The 16,463-nt window shown below is 40.7% G+C and overlaps 1 protein-coding gene across 2 annotated transcripts in view; it reads left to right on the forward strand.

Moving 5' to 3' along the window:
* Positions 1 to 15,343: 15,343 nt before the first annotated feature.
* PDSS2 (decaprenyl diphosphate synthase subunit 2) overlaps positions 15,344 to 16,463 on the forward strand; it is a 254,692-nt gene continuing 253,572 nt past the window's right edge. The window contains exons 1-2 of one of the 2 annotated variants that reach the window (XM_046006026.1): positions 15,344 to 15,504; positions 15,546 to 15,896. In XM_046006026.1, the coding sequence (XP_045861982.1) occupies positions 15,601 to 15,896 (296 nt within the window). In that variant the 5' untranslated portion in view covers positions 15,344 to 15,504; positions 15,546 to 15,600. Of the gene's footprint in view, positions 15,897 to 16,463 lie in introns of both variants that reach the window. The other variant, XM_046006024.1, reaches the window with a different exon arrangement.

Genomic DNA, 16,463 nt, shown 5'->3' on the forward strand with positions numbered 1-16,463 from the left:
CACGTTGATAATCATGACAAAGGCTTAGAGACAATTAAACTACTACATGCCACCAACTATAAGCTGCATCTTGATTTCAGAGATGTTAAAATGTGAGCAAATGCATGTCTTAGAATCTGTACAATAGGCGATGTATTATACATGTTATCATATATCAGCACAGGATACATCACAGGTGCCCAATAAATATTTGTTGACTTGATGTCATGTATGTGACAATGTGGGGCTCATATTTTTACTGAGAGTCTTCTTGATAAACATGCTTTCTCTTTAGCACATTGTAGGTGACAGTATAACTTCAGACTTCAGTGTAATAGAAACTAAAATCTATATAATAACCAAAGTTGAAAGCTAGGAAAAAGATAAAGCTGTGACTTTTCATTACCTCTTAACCTGCCTCCACCCTCCTGCTACTATGTATATATATTTTTCTTTTTTCTTTTTTTTTTTTTACTTATATCCCAAAGGACTTTCTCCTCTATCTGTCCTTCCCCACATACCATATAGCTAAATATTAGTCTTCTATTATTTGGGGGGTAATCAGGGAACAAAGGCAGCAAAATTGGAGTTCAGAAACCACTAGCATAAACATAAAACAAAATATTTGGATGCATACTTGTGAAACGAGTTTTTCACACATGCCCCTGAACTGGGTAAGAAGATAAATAAGCTCAAGGAGGGAAAAGGTAGAAACACATGAGCCATGAGCGAGTTTGAGAGATGTCAGCATCTCCCAGATAAAGCCCATCTACAGTCAATGCCAGGAGCTGCGTGGAAGCCAACTCAGAGCATTGCTTGCTGTACCTGGCCTAATGCTGTGTTATAAATTAATCACAATATATAACTTGCATATCCTTATCCAGAAAAAAGCAAAATAATAATAATTGTGACAATTAGTAGAATAAGAACAGTAAACATTAATTGAGCAGAGCACTGACTATATGCCTAGCACTAGGCTAAATGACTTACATAAAGTATCACATTTGCTCCTCATAATGGTCTTATGTATTAGTCAGCTATTGCTGCAATAATTTTGTCTTGTAACAGGTTACCCTGAAACCCAGTAACTTACGGCAACCCGCATTTCTCATCTTTCTCATCAGTCTCCGGACCAACTGTGGTTTGGGTGATCCAGGCTGGGCTCTGTTGCATAACCCTACTTCAGGCTATGGACAAGAGAGATTCTGCGACAGGATGTGTCTTGGGTTCAGATCTGCTCTATATGCCTCTGTCGTCCTGGAAAGATTCTTCTCATGGTGCTGGGAGGCGTGCAAGACAGGAAGCAAAAACACCTGATGCCAGGTTGGGACCTGGCGCATTGTCACTCCTGCCCATACTCCATGACCAACAATCACAGGGAAGAAAAAATACTCTACCCCAGGAGAGATGGGAGTGAACATTTCTGAATTATAATCAAATATATTATGTAATAATGTAGGCATACAGGTATTTTACACCCATTTACAGATGAGTAAACCAAAGCACAGTAAGGTTAAGTGACTTACCCAAAGCCATACAGTTAGGAAATGATGAAGCCAAGATTTGAATCCAGCTGGTCTAATTCCAGAGCCTAGAATCTTAACTATTACTCTCTATGGTTTTAACAAACCAGACTCCAGGAGTCATTACAAAGGGAAACTAGAAGCAGTGGTAATTTTACAATAATAAATGGGACCTGAGGAAAAGAAGTGGGTAAGATCAAAGACTCTGACTATTTTGAGATCCTAATCAATAAAGATGATTTTCTTATACATTTTCATCACTGCAGGAAATTATATCATAGACATCCACAGAAGGATGTGGGTTCACTTATTTTTAGATCCCCCCACCATAGAAATACGTTACAATTTTATCTACTTAAATACTACTATCTTTGTTACTTATTTGCTCTCCGCCTACTTGGAAAGGGAAATCTGATTTATTCTGACAATTCTGAGTAACTATCTAAAAATAATAATAAATTTTATCCTTGTAAAAACACTTAAAGATGTCAGTGCCAGTCATATTTAAATCAATATTTTTTAAAAAATTAAGTCTAATAAAAACAGTAGACTCAAGCTTTAAGGCATTCAAATATCCTTCACAGGAAGAAAAAAAAAATTGAGGTGTGACTATAAAATAAGAGAACTGAGGTACAACTATCACAAACGAATTCTATGGGAAAATTTGTAGGAAGAGGAGAGAGAGTCTGGACTAGAGGAGAAGCAAGAAGGAGTTCTATACACAGGAAACTTCTCTTTTCTTTTTTTTTAATATTTAATTTATTTATTTGACAGAGATCACAAGTAGGCAGAGCAACAGGCAGAGAGAGAGGAAGGGAAGCTGACTCCCTGCTGAGCAGAGAGCCGGATGAGGCTCAATCCCAAGACCCTGGGATCATGACCTGATGAAGGCAGAGGCTTTAACCCACTGAGCCACCCCGGCACCCCCCAGGAAACTTCTAAGACTGAGATGTTGACCAGCTCATGCAGCTTTAGTGTCCTGGAATGCCCACAGACAGTTTTTGAACTTCATATGCTTCCTTTAAAACAGGTACCTTAAAATGATCATTTTTCTTCTTCCTACAGTAGCAAAAGAATCTTATGTCAGGATACAGGACCCTTGGTCAGTATTAGAAGTAAACTCCAGGGGCACCTGGGTGGCTCAGTGGGTTAAGCCTCTGCCTTCAGCTCAGGTCATGATCTCAGGGTCCTGGGATTGAGTCCTGTATCGGGCTCTCTGCTCAGCAGGGAGCCTGCTTCCTCCTCTCTCTCTCTCTCTGCTTGCCTCTCTGCCTACTTGTGATCTCTCTCTGTCAAATAAATAAATAAAATCTTTAAAAAAAAAAAAGGAAGTAAACTCTGCACCCACTGTGAGGGTCCCATTTCTCACTCTAGCTTTCTCTACTCTGTTATGATGATTCCAAGTTCAAATTGCAGCTGTGATCATTCATTTCCTATTAGAATAAGTATAAAGTTGAAACATCTTCCACAATATAAAACGAACCAATTACAATTTAAGCAATGCATTGCTCCTTGTTTGGCTCTTGACTTAACCAAGTCAACTGTATAAAATCATTTTTGAGACAACTGGAATAATAAGAATTTTGGAAGTCTTGTGAGGTGAAATTGCATGATGGCTTCTTTTTTTTAAGGAAATTTTTATTTCTTATAAACAAATTTTAAAATATTTACAGGCAAAATATTATGATATCTGAGATTTGCTTCAAAATACTTTAGCATTGTTTGGAAGAGGAGTACAAAATGTTGGTAATTTCCCAAACTAGATAATATGTACATAGGAGTTCATTATCTTATTTTTTTCTACTTTTGTGTTAAGTTTAAAAACCATAATAAAAATACAAAAAGAAAAGAAAATACCCATTTAAAAACACCACCAAAAGAAAAGTCTAGCTCAGAAGACATCTTCAACAGTGAATAGATTCCTATAAAATGATATGTTCTAAGCCATCTAACTGGAAATATCCTTAAAACAGCATTGCCACAGTATACAGAAGCAACTTAACATTCCAGTCGTCTTTTGTATGTATATACATGCTTACCCTAAGTAGGCAAATTGTGTCATTTGGCCTGGAATTAGAAACACTTGTTCTCCTTAGGTATAAGGAGCAGAGCACTTTATATCTGTATTTTTTTTAATTGATTTGAAGTTATGAGGACCTATATGTGTATAGTGGAGAGTGATGGGAGTTCATGTAAGCTCACTATGTGCCAGGCACTGATCTAAGTACTTTCTGTTTATGAACTTGTGCTCATATTTAAAATTACGCATTGATTAAGATATTATTACTCGGGGCGCCTGGGTGGCTCAGTGGGTTAAAGCCTCTGCCTTCTGCTCAGGTCATGATCCCAGGGTCCTGGGATCAAGCCCTGCATCGGGCTCTCTGCTCAGCAGGGAGCCTGCTTCTCCCCCTCCTCTCTCTCTGCCTGCCTGTCTGCCTACTTGTGATCTCTGTCTGTCAAATAAGTAAAAATAAAAATATTTTTTTAAAAAAGATATTACTGTTCTTCCCATTTTAGACTAAGAAAGACACAGTACTGAGAGGAAATTACATAATTTGCCCAGTATTGCACTACTGGTTAATAGCAAAGCTGGGATACAAATTCAGAGCATCTGACTCCTGTGTCTGATCCCTTAATCACTAAACTTTGTCACTCTCCATGGAAAAACTGTCTTGTAGAGTTGTTCTTTGTTTAGACTTGGGAAACTGGGACACTTCTTTTCCTAGAAAAATACAAGGATTCTTACTCCTTTTGACATCAGCATGTTCCTTTTATTTTGTCATGCACTTCAAACCTATTACTTCCAGTGTAGTCATACCAGCCCTATAATACCCAAGCATATTTATTACAGATGCTAGTGGCATGGTTTCAAAGAACAGAAAACATCACAGCAAGCTCTTCTGATTGATTTAAGCCAGGATAATTTTCAGAAACCACTCTGACACTGTAGAAGTTGACAGTGACATTTCTCTTATTTGGGAGTCAGCTTTTGGGAAACGACCTTACATGATTTTTCCTAATTACCCCATCTTCTCAGATGGTCTTTTGCAAATTCTTTTCAGCCCAGCAAGTTGGTATCTCTGCTTCCATATTGCCAAGGTTGATGATGGAATCCTCTCTCTCTCTGTCTCTTTCTGTTCAGATCCATTGTCTTATTGTTTATTTGGCAAACAAATAGTTTATGAAAGTTGATTTATCTATGGGCCACATCATAATAGGCTTTGAATATGGTAACTTTAATTTCAGGGACTTCTAATAGTTATTTCTGGAAAAGAATTAGTGTGAGTCTACATAGGGCTTTAAATCGACTTATTTGACTGAATTGGTCATTGAACTTATGAAAAGAAGGGCTTGACGCGCCTGGGTGGCTCAGTTAAGTGTCTGCCTTCGGCTCGGGTCAGGATCCCAGGGTCCTGGGATCAAGCCCCAGACTGGGCTCCTTGCTCAGCTGGAATCCTGCTTCTCCCTCCCGCTCTGCTTTTTGTTCCTCCTGCCTGTGCTCTCTCTCTCTCTGTCAAATAAATAAATAAAATCTTAAAAAAGAATGGCTTGACAGAGTTTTATCACTAAATTTGTGAAAAGTGATTTTTTTTAATTAACTGATCATGCTGATTTGATTGTTCACCCTTAGATACATCCAACCCTGAATGAAATATTTTTCAACTTGAGGGGGGAAAACTGTATTTTAAGACAGAGGAAATATTTTCAGATAGTTTAGGGGTTGCATTTATTATTATAGGGCTACAGTTACTGACCAAATGCCTTGTCAATTCTATACTCTGAGGTTATCAATCTTTGTACATACCACAAATGCCGTATATAAAATGTAAAATGTAAATCCCTTTTACATGCTATTAGCTGTATATGCATAATATGCAACACAATGAGGGGCTTTCTGCACATACAATTCTATCAAATTTTCTCTAACTCTAGGGAATGAAGTCTGACCTATGATTTTCTTTTAAAGAAAAGAAAAGAAAGAAAGAAAGGAAGAGAGAGAGAGAAGAAAGAATGAAAGAAAGAAAGCAAGCAAAGGGGAAAGAAAGAAAAGGGAAGAGAAGAGAAAAGGGAGGAGAAAGGAAGGGAAGAAAGGAAAGGGGAGTAAAAGAGACAGAACCAACACAAAATAACAGAGAAAGACTAGATTATAATTTTTCTAGAGTAGTAATTCTCAACCCTGGCTGCATATTAGGATCCCCCAAGGAATATTCCAAAAATACTGATACCTTGTCCTCAAGCCCAGAGATTTTGAGTGGTTGTGGTAATTTGGGGTCATCATGAGAAACATTTAAATAGCAATGGAGAGCTAGTTGAACTTGTAGTGATGGAGTTATTCTTCAGCCTGGGGTTCTCAGTCTCATGACAAATCAAATACAACTCAAATAACTTCTGAATTTGAGTGTGATGGTGGAGTGGACATGGGAATAAAGAGTAAAGACTTACACATTCATTCATTACTCATTTAACTGACCAACAGATATTCATGTGGTGTCTATAATTCCACAGACACTGTATTCAGAATGGGGATGCGGTGGCAAACAAAACAACTAAAGAAGAATAATAGGGCCCTCTCTGAAACCTTTCTTGTGGACCTCAAGTTTCAGTCTATGTCAATGCCAAGATCAATCAGGTTGGTTGGTTAAGAGAGAGAGAGAAAAGAGAGAGAGCATGAAATGACCATAAAATCAGATTAGTCTACTACTTAATTTCTTTCATGGAATAAAAAGACTTTGATACTTAAGTGGACCCAAAATATCATCTACTTTTGTTTATAGATGAGTAATTTTAACCTCATAAGAGTTAATGACTAGCCTATGATCGTACAGTCATTCAAGACAAGAGCTGGAGAACCCAGATTGTTGACCTTTTATAATGTCATCTATGTTCAAGTGGAAACCTTCTCAGCTGATTTTTTTTTGGGGGGGGTCATTCCAAGTTCCTAAAAGAAAACAGCCTCCTGGAAAGAGCTTTTGTAAAAGAAAAAGACCAAGTTCTTCCCCTATTGAGCTAATCCTAGTGTGAAATTAACTAGCAGCATTGCTAGTCAATTCCACATTGCTGCCCTGTGGGGAGAGAAACTAGCAAAAAAAAAAAGGAGAGTAGGTCTTGGTCTATTTCCTCCCTAACTGCATTTGTTCTAGGGTCAAATGCACCGAACATCAGAAGGAGATAGCAAGAAAGGACTATAGTGTACCTAGGGAGTGAGGATCTAAGAAGGGAAGAAATAAAAATTAAACCCAAAAGAAAAATTACAATGAAGAATTATAGTCATATACACTTTCTCACATCATCTTTGAGGGCTCATCTGTAGAATGGAAAGGGCATTCAGTAATCTTCCCAGTAATGAGGGAAATACAGAACCATACTGTAATGAGATTCCATTTTGTAACTGTTCGTTGGAAATTTTAAGAAGGCTGACAACATCAAGTGTTGAGAGAGTGTGATCCATGGGATCTCTCATAAACAGCTGGTAGAAATGTGAATTGATAAAGCCACATTAGAAAGCAATTTGGCATTATCTACTAATGTTGAATATTCTCGTACCCCATAACCCAGTAATTCCAATGCTAGATATAAACTCTTGACATATGAACCTGAAGGCATTTGTAAACCTCTTCAGGACAACATTGTTGTAACAGAAAAAAATCTGGAAGCAATCCAAATGTCTATTGACAGGAGAATGAATAAATTGTGTATATATTCACTCAGTGGATATTATACAGCAGTCAAAACAAATAAATTGCCACTATACACACCGATATGGGTGAATCTCAATAAAATAACATTAAGTAAAGAAAAGAGGTCACAAGAAATTATATGGGAATTAGCATGGACTCGCTTTTCAAGATAAAAATAATAAATACGTATAAATAATACACTTTTTATAAATGCATATATTATTAAGTTATGTTTTTAAAAAAATTATGATAGAGATGATAGATAACAGGTAATAGATAAATAGAGATAATAGAGAGAGAATGATAAATACAAGTTTCCAGATAAAGATAACTTTGGGTTGAGGAAGGAGAATGGGATGGGGAGGTCCACACTGATAAGTCTATCATCTTATTCTAATTCCTGTATTGATGGTGGGTTCCCAGCATGTATGACATTACACAAAGATCAGCAGATCATTGTGTTATTTATTTCAGTATAATAAATTCTCTCCAAATTTAGAAACTTGAAACAATAAACATTTGGGGCACCTGGGTGGCTCAGTTAAATGTTTGCCTTAGGCTCAGTTCATGATCCTGGAGTCCTGGGATCGAGCCCAACATTGGGTCTCCCTGCTCAGAGGTGAGTTAGCATCTCCCTCTGCCTCTCCCCCATTTATGTTCTTTCTCTCTGTGTCAAATAAATAAACAAATAAATAAATAGAATCTTTTAAGAAAGAAACAACAACCATTTGTTATTTCACAAAGTTTTGAGGGTCAGGCATCTGTGTGTATCCCAGGCTGGTGGTTTTGGCTCAGGGCCTCCCATGAGGTTACAGTCAAGCTATGAGTCAGGGCTGCAGTCTCTGAAGGCGCTGGGGGACCCACTTCCAAGATGGCTCATTCACATGGCTGTTGACATGAGGCTTGGTTCCTCACCACATGGCCCTCTCCATAGAAACTACTCATAGCATGGCTTCTCTCAGAGCAAATGATGTGTGTGTCGAGGGGGAGAGATGGAGAGGGAGGAAGGGAGAGAGCAGGGGCAAGAGAGAGCCCAAGACGGAAACTGCAATGTCTTTTACAAAACTAGTATCAAAAATGACCCACTGTCACTTCTGCCGGATACTATTAATCACACAGATCAGCCATAAGACAATGTGGAAGGGGACAACACCAGGTGGGACCACCAGAAGGCAGGGATCACTGGGCACCACCTAGAGGCTGTTTATCACCACCAAAAAATTTTTAAAAAGCACAATGCATGGACCAAGGATAAAAGTGTGTCAAGAAGCAATTACGTGCACTTGAGTTTGGAAAATAAACAAATAAATTAATAAGTGCATTCAGTTCTGAAGACAACAGGACACAGGGGAAAGAGTGAGAGGAGTTTGAGCTTTAATTCTCACCTCTGCCACATTTCAGCTCTATGAATTTGGGCAAGTCATTTGACTTGTTTCCATTTTTAAAAAAAAAGAATGAGAAGATTTACTTGCCTCTTTAAAAATATTTTATTATGAAAATATTCAAACATATACAAAATGGAATAGTGTAAGAAATGCCACATATGCATTCTTCAGAATCAGCAACTTCATAGATTTTAGCATTCTTTGCTTTGTCTATTTTTTCCTCTCCAAAATTGTCTCAAAGAAAATTCCTGACACTGTATTGTTTTACCCCTATATACTTAAAAATACGGATATTTTCTAATTGACGCACTCATAAAGTTAATAATTCCTTTGTAACATCTAATGTACCAAAACTAGAATACAAATTTCTTTAATTGCCTCCTAATTTACTTTTTACAGTTGGTTTGTTAGAATCAAGATCCAAATAAGGTCCACACGTTATATTCGTTAAGCCTCTCAAAATCTCAACGTACAGGAGTCCTTTACCACATCCTGTCTCATTCCCTTGTCTTGTTGAAGAAACCCAGTCAGCTGGCTGTAGGACATCTGACATGGTGGATAGGTCTGTTTGTTTCCTGGAGGAGCTCTTTCCCTTGCTCCATTTCCTCCTATGTTTCTAGAAAATTGGAAGTTAGACCTACCAGCTCGATGAGAATTAGAGCCCACTATTTTGGCAAAAATGGTTCCTAGGCGGTGCTGTATACTTCATAAGGCACGGCTGTGTGGACCCCCTACCCCCAACCCCTCATCAATGCCCCCACCCCCATCCCTGCCCCCTCATGCCCCCCATCCCTGCTCTCCCCTTACCTAGCGACGCTGATGTCGGTTAGTGATGCAAGGGGTGTCTCCACTGCTCCTCTGCTCTTTCCCATCAGCCTATCATCTTTTGAGGATTGCAGCCTGAGTGGATGATTTCAGTGTCAATTCTCCATTCTATCCTTTCTTTCTCTTTTATTAGATGGAATTATGTTAGGAAGAAGAACTTTCCCTCATCAGCCTGTACTGTCTACAAGAAGTGGCTTGTTCCCTGTTTTATATCCTCTCAGCCCGCCTGTCGCTCCAGTCATTGCCCAAGCAACCTGATTTCTGCTGATGTAACCTGACAGCCCTTCTCCACATATGCACTGCCTACATGTCACATTCTGCCCCCGAGCCTCTCTGACTCCATGAGGGTGCGATATCTGCCTGGCGCTCACATGACAGCTTAGAAGTGTGAGGGGCCAGTGCCCCAAGGGGGAAAGTTGGACCAATGGAGGCTAGGAACTGGTCCACAGCCGCCCCTCTCTTGCATCAAGCTGACAGTTATGAAATATATTCTACATGGCAACTCAGAGTCCCAGCAGGCTCAAGGCCTCCTTTCCCACAGCGATGACTAACTCGGAGACACCCTTGTATTAGACCTCCTGTGATTCACTCTCCCTAGTCATCCGCTGCTGCTTCCTGAGGTGGCTATCCAAAATAAAACCACCTTGTCTCAGATTCAGCTTTCAATGGGGTGAGCCAGACTAAGTCACCATCAAGTACAATTCTTACAGGAAGGCAGGATAATGTTCAATTCTTTCATGATATTGAAAGTATTCAGAGTATTGCCCTAGAGTTGTCCAATAACGAACTCAACGATTTATATGTCATCAGTGAATCTTGATCAGTTATAGTTCTTACCCTGTCTTGATGCTCAAATTGTGCCCTTTTCAGCTAGTGGGAGCTCCTTTATGCTGACTCCTTTGTCCCTTTGACCTGACTTATTAGACTTTATTTTTTTTAAAGATTTTATTTATTTGTTTGACAGAGAGAGACACACTGAGGGAGGGACTACAAGCAGGGGGGAGTGGGAGAAGGAGAAGCAGGTTTCTCACTGAGCAAGGAGCGGGATGCAGGGTTTGATGCCAGGGCTCGATCCCAGGACTCTGGGATCATGACCTGAGACAAAGGCAGACGCTTAATGACTGAGCCACCCAGGTGCCCCTAGACTTTAGACTATAATAGAATCCCTGATTTCTGGCACAACATGGTGTCCCAGGCTCATCATGCACATTTCTTGCTCCAGCCCTGAAATCTGCCATTTTTTTTAAAGGACTCATGTCTTTTTTTTTTTTTTTTTTTTTTAAAGATTTTATTTATTTATTTGACACACAAAGAGAGATCACAAGTAGGCAGAGAGGCAGGCAGAGAGAGAGAGGAGGAAGCAGGCTCGCCGCTGAGCAGAGAGCCCGATGTGGGACTCGATCCCAGGACCCTGAGATCATGACCTGAGCCGAAGGCAGCATTTCCAGGCCTTTTCAAGGGACAAAACAAGTAAATGTTTCTCCCCCACTCCCCAGATGCAAAACTTTTCTTATTGAGACTTAAGAAACATTTTTGAAAAGGAAAAATTATAAGTTCATACTATTTCCAATTTAACTGTAATTTTACATGGAGTCTATCTCCTCATTGTTCCTAACAATTCTAACATTTGTTTTTTTACCTATAATGTATAAGAATAGCTCAAAGATTATTATATCTATATTTCTACCAGCAATAAGACTGCAGATTGAGGGGCACCTGGGTGGCTCAATGGGTTAACCCTCTGCCTTTGGCTCAGGTCATGATCTCAGGGTCTCTGCTCAGCAGGGAGCCTGCTTCCCTTCCTCTCTCTCTCTGCCTGCCTCTCTGCCTACTTGTGATCTCTGTCAAATAAATAAAAAAAATATTAAAAAAAAAAGATTTCTTTGTAGGTTTCTTTATCCTGAGAATATATTCCCCTATAAATGCACTGTAAAAACACTACTTTCTAGAATCATTTCATTATTTACTTGCTATGGTTATGCCACCCACTCAATATATGTTTAGATCATTTGCTTCAGCTTGTTTTCAAATTTTAGCAATTACATTTTTCTTTAGAATTGAAAATTATTTGGATATGTAAAACATATACTTGACTATTTTTTAAATACAGATCGTTCATATAGCAATAACCAAAAATGAAGAATAGGACAACAAAAGAACCAAAAACTAAATAAAGTTAAATGACAAATGAGAAATTGGGATATGTAATTAAAACCTCTAGGAAAATTATTTTTTTACAGATTGTGTAATAAAAGACTTGACTGTTGTCTTTGTTAGTTGACCAATACCATAATGCATTACGTGACTGTACGTTTAAAACTATGTAGTCAAGATATATTCAGGGTAGTGTGTTCCATACCTGTCTCCTCCAGCTGTTTCTTCCCAACCCAAATATATAGGCAAGTATATATTCGTAGTTCACCTATCTTCCCAAAAAAATACTGTACTGTTCTGCATCTTGGTGTGTTTTTGGTTCCTATCATTGTTTAAAAGCTAACCATATTCTGGAGCTCACATTACATCTTGTTCAGAGTTACACAGTGTATTTCATTGTATGGATCTACTCCATTATTTAACCACTCCCTTACTCATGGTTGTTTGGTTGGTTTCTAATCTTTCGCGATTACAAATAATATTGCAATGAATAACCTTGTGCATAAGTCATTTTGTGTTTTGGAAAGGGTTCCTAGAATTGGGATTTCTGGGTCAAAGTATAAATGCACACGTAATTTTTCTAGGGATTACCAAATTCCGTTTCATAGATGCTGTGAACTATTTTCCAATCTCTCTGGCGACATGTGCTGTCCCTGTTCTCCACAGCCAGCAGCCCAGTAGACAAACTTTCGGGTCGTTGCTAATTTGATTATTTGCCTCCTTTTTATCATTCTGCCCCAAGATACACCACAGTGTTTTTCAACTGCTTTTGGAGGAACTTTTCTTAGCATAAACAATAGGTGATTGTGTTGAGGGTGGTAGAAGGAGGGTGGCTGCCGTGTCCCTATCTATGTCCACTCACTTAACCATGGAAATGCCAAAGCCCAAAGCATACACCATCCTTGTGAAGACCTTGTACTTCCAAAGGCTGGCTTAGGTTTCCAGCCAAAGAAAAGGACATCAAATATAACTCAACTTGTTTCTAAGGTCAGCAGAATGTGGAGAGGACAGTAAGTGAAATCCACTGGCACTTTACCAACTTCAGGATCCTGAGAAAGGTGGAGGAGGAACCATGACCATCTTTTGTCAGCTTGCTGTCTCCCAAACAACCCCAAATCCAAGGAGATGGAGAAGTCCCTGTACATGACTGGAAGTTTCCACAGGTTGTGGTGTGACCATTTTAACCCGCAAGGCTATTCACACGCAGGACCTCTTCTTTTGCTGCTTTGTGGGAATCAGTGTCATCAACGGTCCTTGTTTTTTGTTTGTTTTGTTCTTGTTTGTTTGTTTTCAGCATCTCCCATTTCCCTATATTCCCATGGGTGATTTTGGCCCCAGGGGACAATTGGCAATGTTCTGAGACACCAGGTTGTCACAGCCTTGGAGGGTGGTTACTGCTGGGTTGTTACTAAACATCCCACCTTGTACAGGACAACCCTCTCCTCATAACAAAGAATCCATGCCCTCAAACATCAGTAGTATCAAGGGTGAGAAGTTCTGCTACACTCTTTCTTTATGCACATATTTGCAGACACTTGCAAAATGACTCTTACCGGTGGCAGAGGAACGACAGAATCACAGATACTTCCTCTCTCTGCTCCCCCAAAAGTCACTATCAATTCAGAAATTTCTTTAGTCAGAAAGACTCAAAGGAGTGATACATTTATCTGGAATAAATACCATTTTAACCTTCTACAAGCAGATTATCATTAGGTATAATGCAACCTTTTAACTGTAAGTATAAAAGAAAGTGCTGATTATTTAAAGTAAATGGGACCAAAAGTCCCATGAATAATCAAAAACTTGGTTAATAGAGTATGACCGGAGAATAATGCCTTTGGTTTCTGTGGAGAAATTAAAGTACATGCTGTGAATTGGGTATTAAGGAAATTGCATTAAAAGTTAGTCTTAAGGTTCCGTGATTCTGAAGAAACAGCCTCAGGTGCACAATCTATCACATTCAGCCTTTATTTCTCTTCATTTTTTCATGACTTCTTTCACCTTGGATAACCCAGAAGCTCAGGCCTTGGAACTTTTTGAAATGGTAAGATAGCTCACTCTCCACGTTTATTTTCATCTAGAGCAGAGCTGAATTTTATTGCCAGGAGTTTGTTATCTCTTCCACAGGAATTATTTTGAACTTCAGCTTGCCTTATTTTGTGGGCAAAGACTGTGTTTAACACTTGCAAGCTTAATTCAGTTCATCTACAGTGTACCCCTGAGAAGTTATGCCTAAAAGTGAATTTTTGGAAATAAAATTGGATTTTTAAATCACAAGGGAAATTTGCTATTCAAAGGGAGTCTGAGCCTAAATATTTGTAGAGAAAAGCATCTTTCTGCAAAATGAGTACTCTTTTCATCCTTTTTTAAGTCTACATTTTTATCTGTAGCCTGAATCTAGTCCAGTATTGTGCATGATACTAATTTGAAAAATATCAATCATAAATTTGAAAGCATTCTGAACGTTGAAGCGAGTTTTACAAGCTATTTTTAAGAGTGTAAAATTGGGTAACACATCTTTCATTATGAACAAGAGTTTGTTTGTTTATTTATGTATTTGGGAGAGAGAGAAAAAGGGAGGGTGTAAGGGTAGAGGGAGAGGGAGAAGCTCCAGGCTCAGAGGGATCCAGAGGCAGGGCTGGATCCTAGCACTCTGGGATCACTACCTGACCCAGTGAGCCACCCAGGCACCCCTAACCAGGGCTTTTTTTTTTTTTTTTTTTTTTTAAACACTTGCTTTGCGTGATGAGAAAAGGGGCAGGATACTAGGTATACCTGAAAAAAGAAAAGGTAGCATTGCTTGAATGATAACCACATTGACTGCTTCTCCTCAACAATAAAGAGTAAGGAATGGTTAATAGGTTGTTATTTCACGTAATGCTGTGGTTAAGAGCATGGAAGCAGAAACCTGATCGCCTGCGATAACACCCCAGTTAAAGGCCTGGTGTGGCCTTTGACCATTTACACCACTTGGAGGTGCCTCCGTTTTCTCACATGAAACATGGAGAATACTAACACTACCTACTTAATGGAGTTGTTTTGGGGATAAAATGAGCTAATTGTGAGCCATAAGTGAAAAGCACTACGGTCGGTGATCCGGTTTTGAATCCTGGTAGTGAAACGGAGCGTCCTTCCGAGGGAAAAGACAAGAGAGGGTGGGATCAAGGGCATTCCTTGGGGAAAAAGAACCCTTTCCGCCGGGCCACGCCACCTTCCGTCCGGTTGGGAACTGAGGGCGAAGAGGGCTCAGTCACACGCCCGGACTTTGCGTCCCACTACTGAGTAGTGAACCGTAGTTTCCCAAGGCCAGTCGCCCTGAGGGCCGCCCTCACACCGGTCCACTACCCCTGCCAGGGGCTGAGAAGCTTCCCAGGGGGACGGGCACCTTTGCCTGGCGCCCTTCCTTCCGGTCGGGCTGGGAGCCACGAAAAGAGACGTGGCAGACACAGACCTTGTCCATTACACAAATGTTTCTATGCGCCACTCTGTGCTGGGCGTTGGGCATGCCCCGATGAATCAGACTGGGCCCAAGCTCCGAACACGAGTGTACCACTCGGAAGCTCCCACCACCTAACCGACTCCCGGGAAACGGAGGTCTTCCCAACCTTGGGTGAAGACGGGGTGTGGGAGGAGCTTAAGCTTTCGCCCTACCCCACCGCCTTCCGGGGCTCACCTCCAAAGCCCCGCCCCTTCGGGGGTGTTCACGACTGTGCCATAAAGTAAGGATCAGTCTTCTCTCCTGAACTACCCGCCTCTATCTTTACGACAGACCGTATTCCATCTCGCCAATATGGCATCCCCCATTTAGGAGGCGGCCGTGGTTTCTACCCAGATAGCCGGGGCAGTGCTGTGCTCTGGCAGTTGTTTGTGTAACCCGAAGCGCTGAAAGCTGCAGTTAAAGTGCTTTTCTGGTCACGATTCCAGGAACTCACCCTTCTCTGAGGGTCAGGAGTTGCCGCTTTCTTCTAGTTCCTGCAAGTTCAACCTCTGCCCCTGGTTTGTTCCTCGCGCCACCTCCGGACACCCCCAAGTCCCTGACATTCCCAGACTCAAACTATGAGCCTTCCGCAGCTGCTGTTGCGCTTGCCCCGTTATCTCGGGGTGTCGGGTTCCCCGCCTCGCAGGTGGTGGTCCCCGTCCCTCGATACCATCTCCTCGGTGGGCTCCTGGCGTGGTCAGTCCTCCAGGTCCCCGGGCCACTGGAACCAAGTGGTGTCAGAGGCAGAGAAGATCGTGGGCTATCCCACGTCTTTCATGAGCCTCCGCTGCCTGCTGAGCGACGAGCTCAGCAACATCGCTATGCAGGTGCGGAAGCTGGTGGGGACTCAGCACCCTCTGCTTACCACGGCCAGGTGAGCTACTTAATCCCTATCCTGACACCCTCGCACCCACTCGAGTCCTTTTTCCTGGCCGACACCCCCTGCCTCGCTCAGACTGACTCCCTGCTTATTTCTTTTTACTCCTATCTTTCCTTAGCTCTCCTGGACATTTGATGTTGTCTCTTCAGTCCACTCACCTTAACTTTCTTCTCCATTCGCTCAGCTGAGCGGATAAGTGGTTTAGTTTTGAGAAAACACCTGTAGTCTTCTCGCGTTTTTGCTTCTTAATTATTGAGGGTAAAGATGCCTCAGTGAATTGTAGAGAAATCGAGTAGGGATGTGGGTTTAAGTCACTTTGTGGAAATGGTCTTTTAAAAATAGGATGGATTGATTTTTGGTTCCGGACTGTTCCAGTGGTTGCCTCCAGAAAAAAATGTAGAGGGGGAGATGTTGCTGAAGGTAGACAGTTTTTTGCAACGAATATCCCAGCCTTAAAGTAAGAATCTATCCAGTCAGTAATCACTGTCCTCTTGGGATTTTTATCACTTATTCTGGACTACTACTGTGAAACTTGCCATTAGGATTTTAAGACCACAACTT

Source organism: Meles meles, chromosome 5 (genome assembly GCF_922984935.1).
Source record: "Meles meles chromosome 5, mMelMel3.1 paternal haplotype, whole genome shotgun sequence".
NCBI classification, from domain to species: Eukaryota; Metazoa; Chordata; class Mammalia; order Carnivora; family Mustelidae; genus Meles; species Meles meles.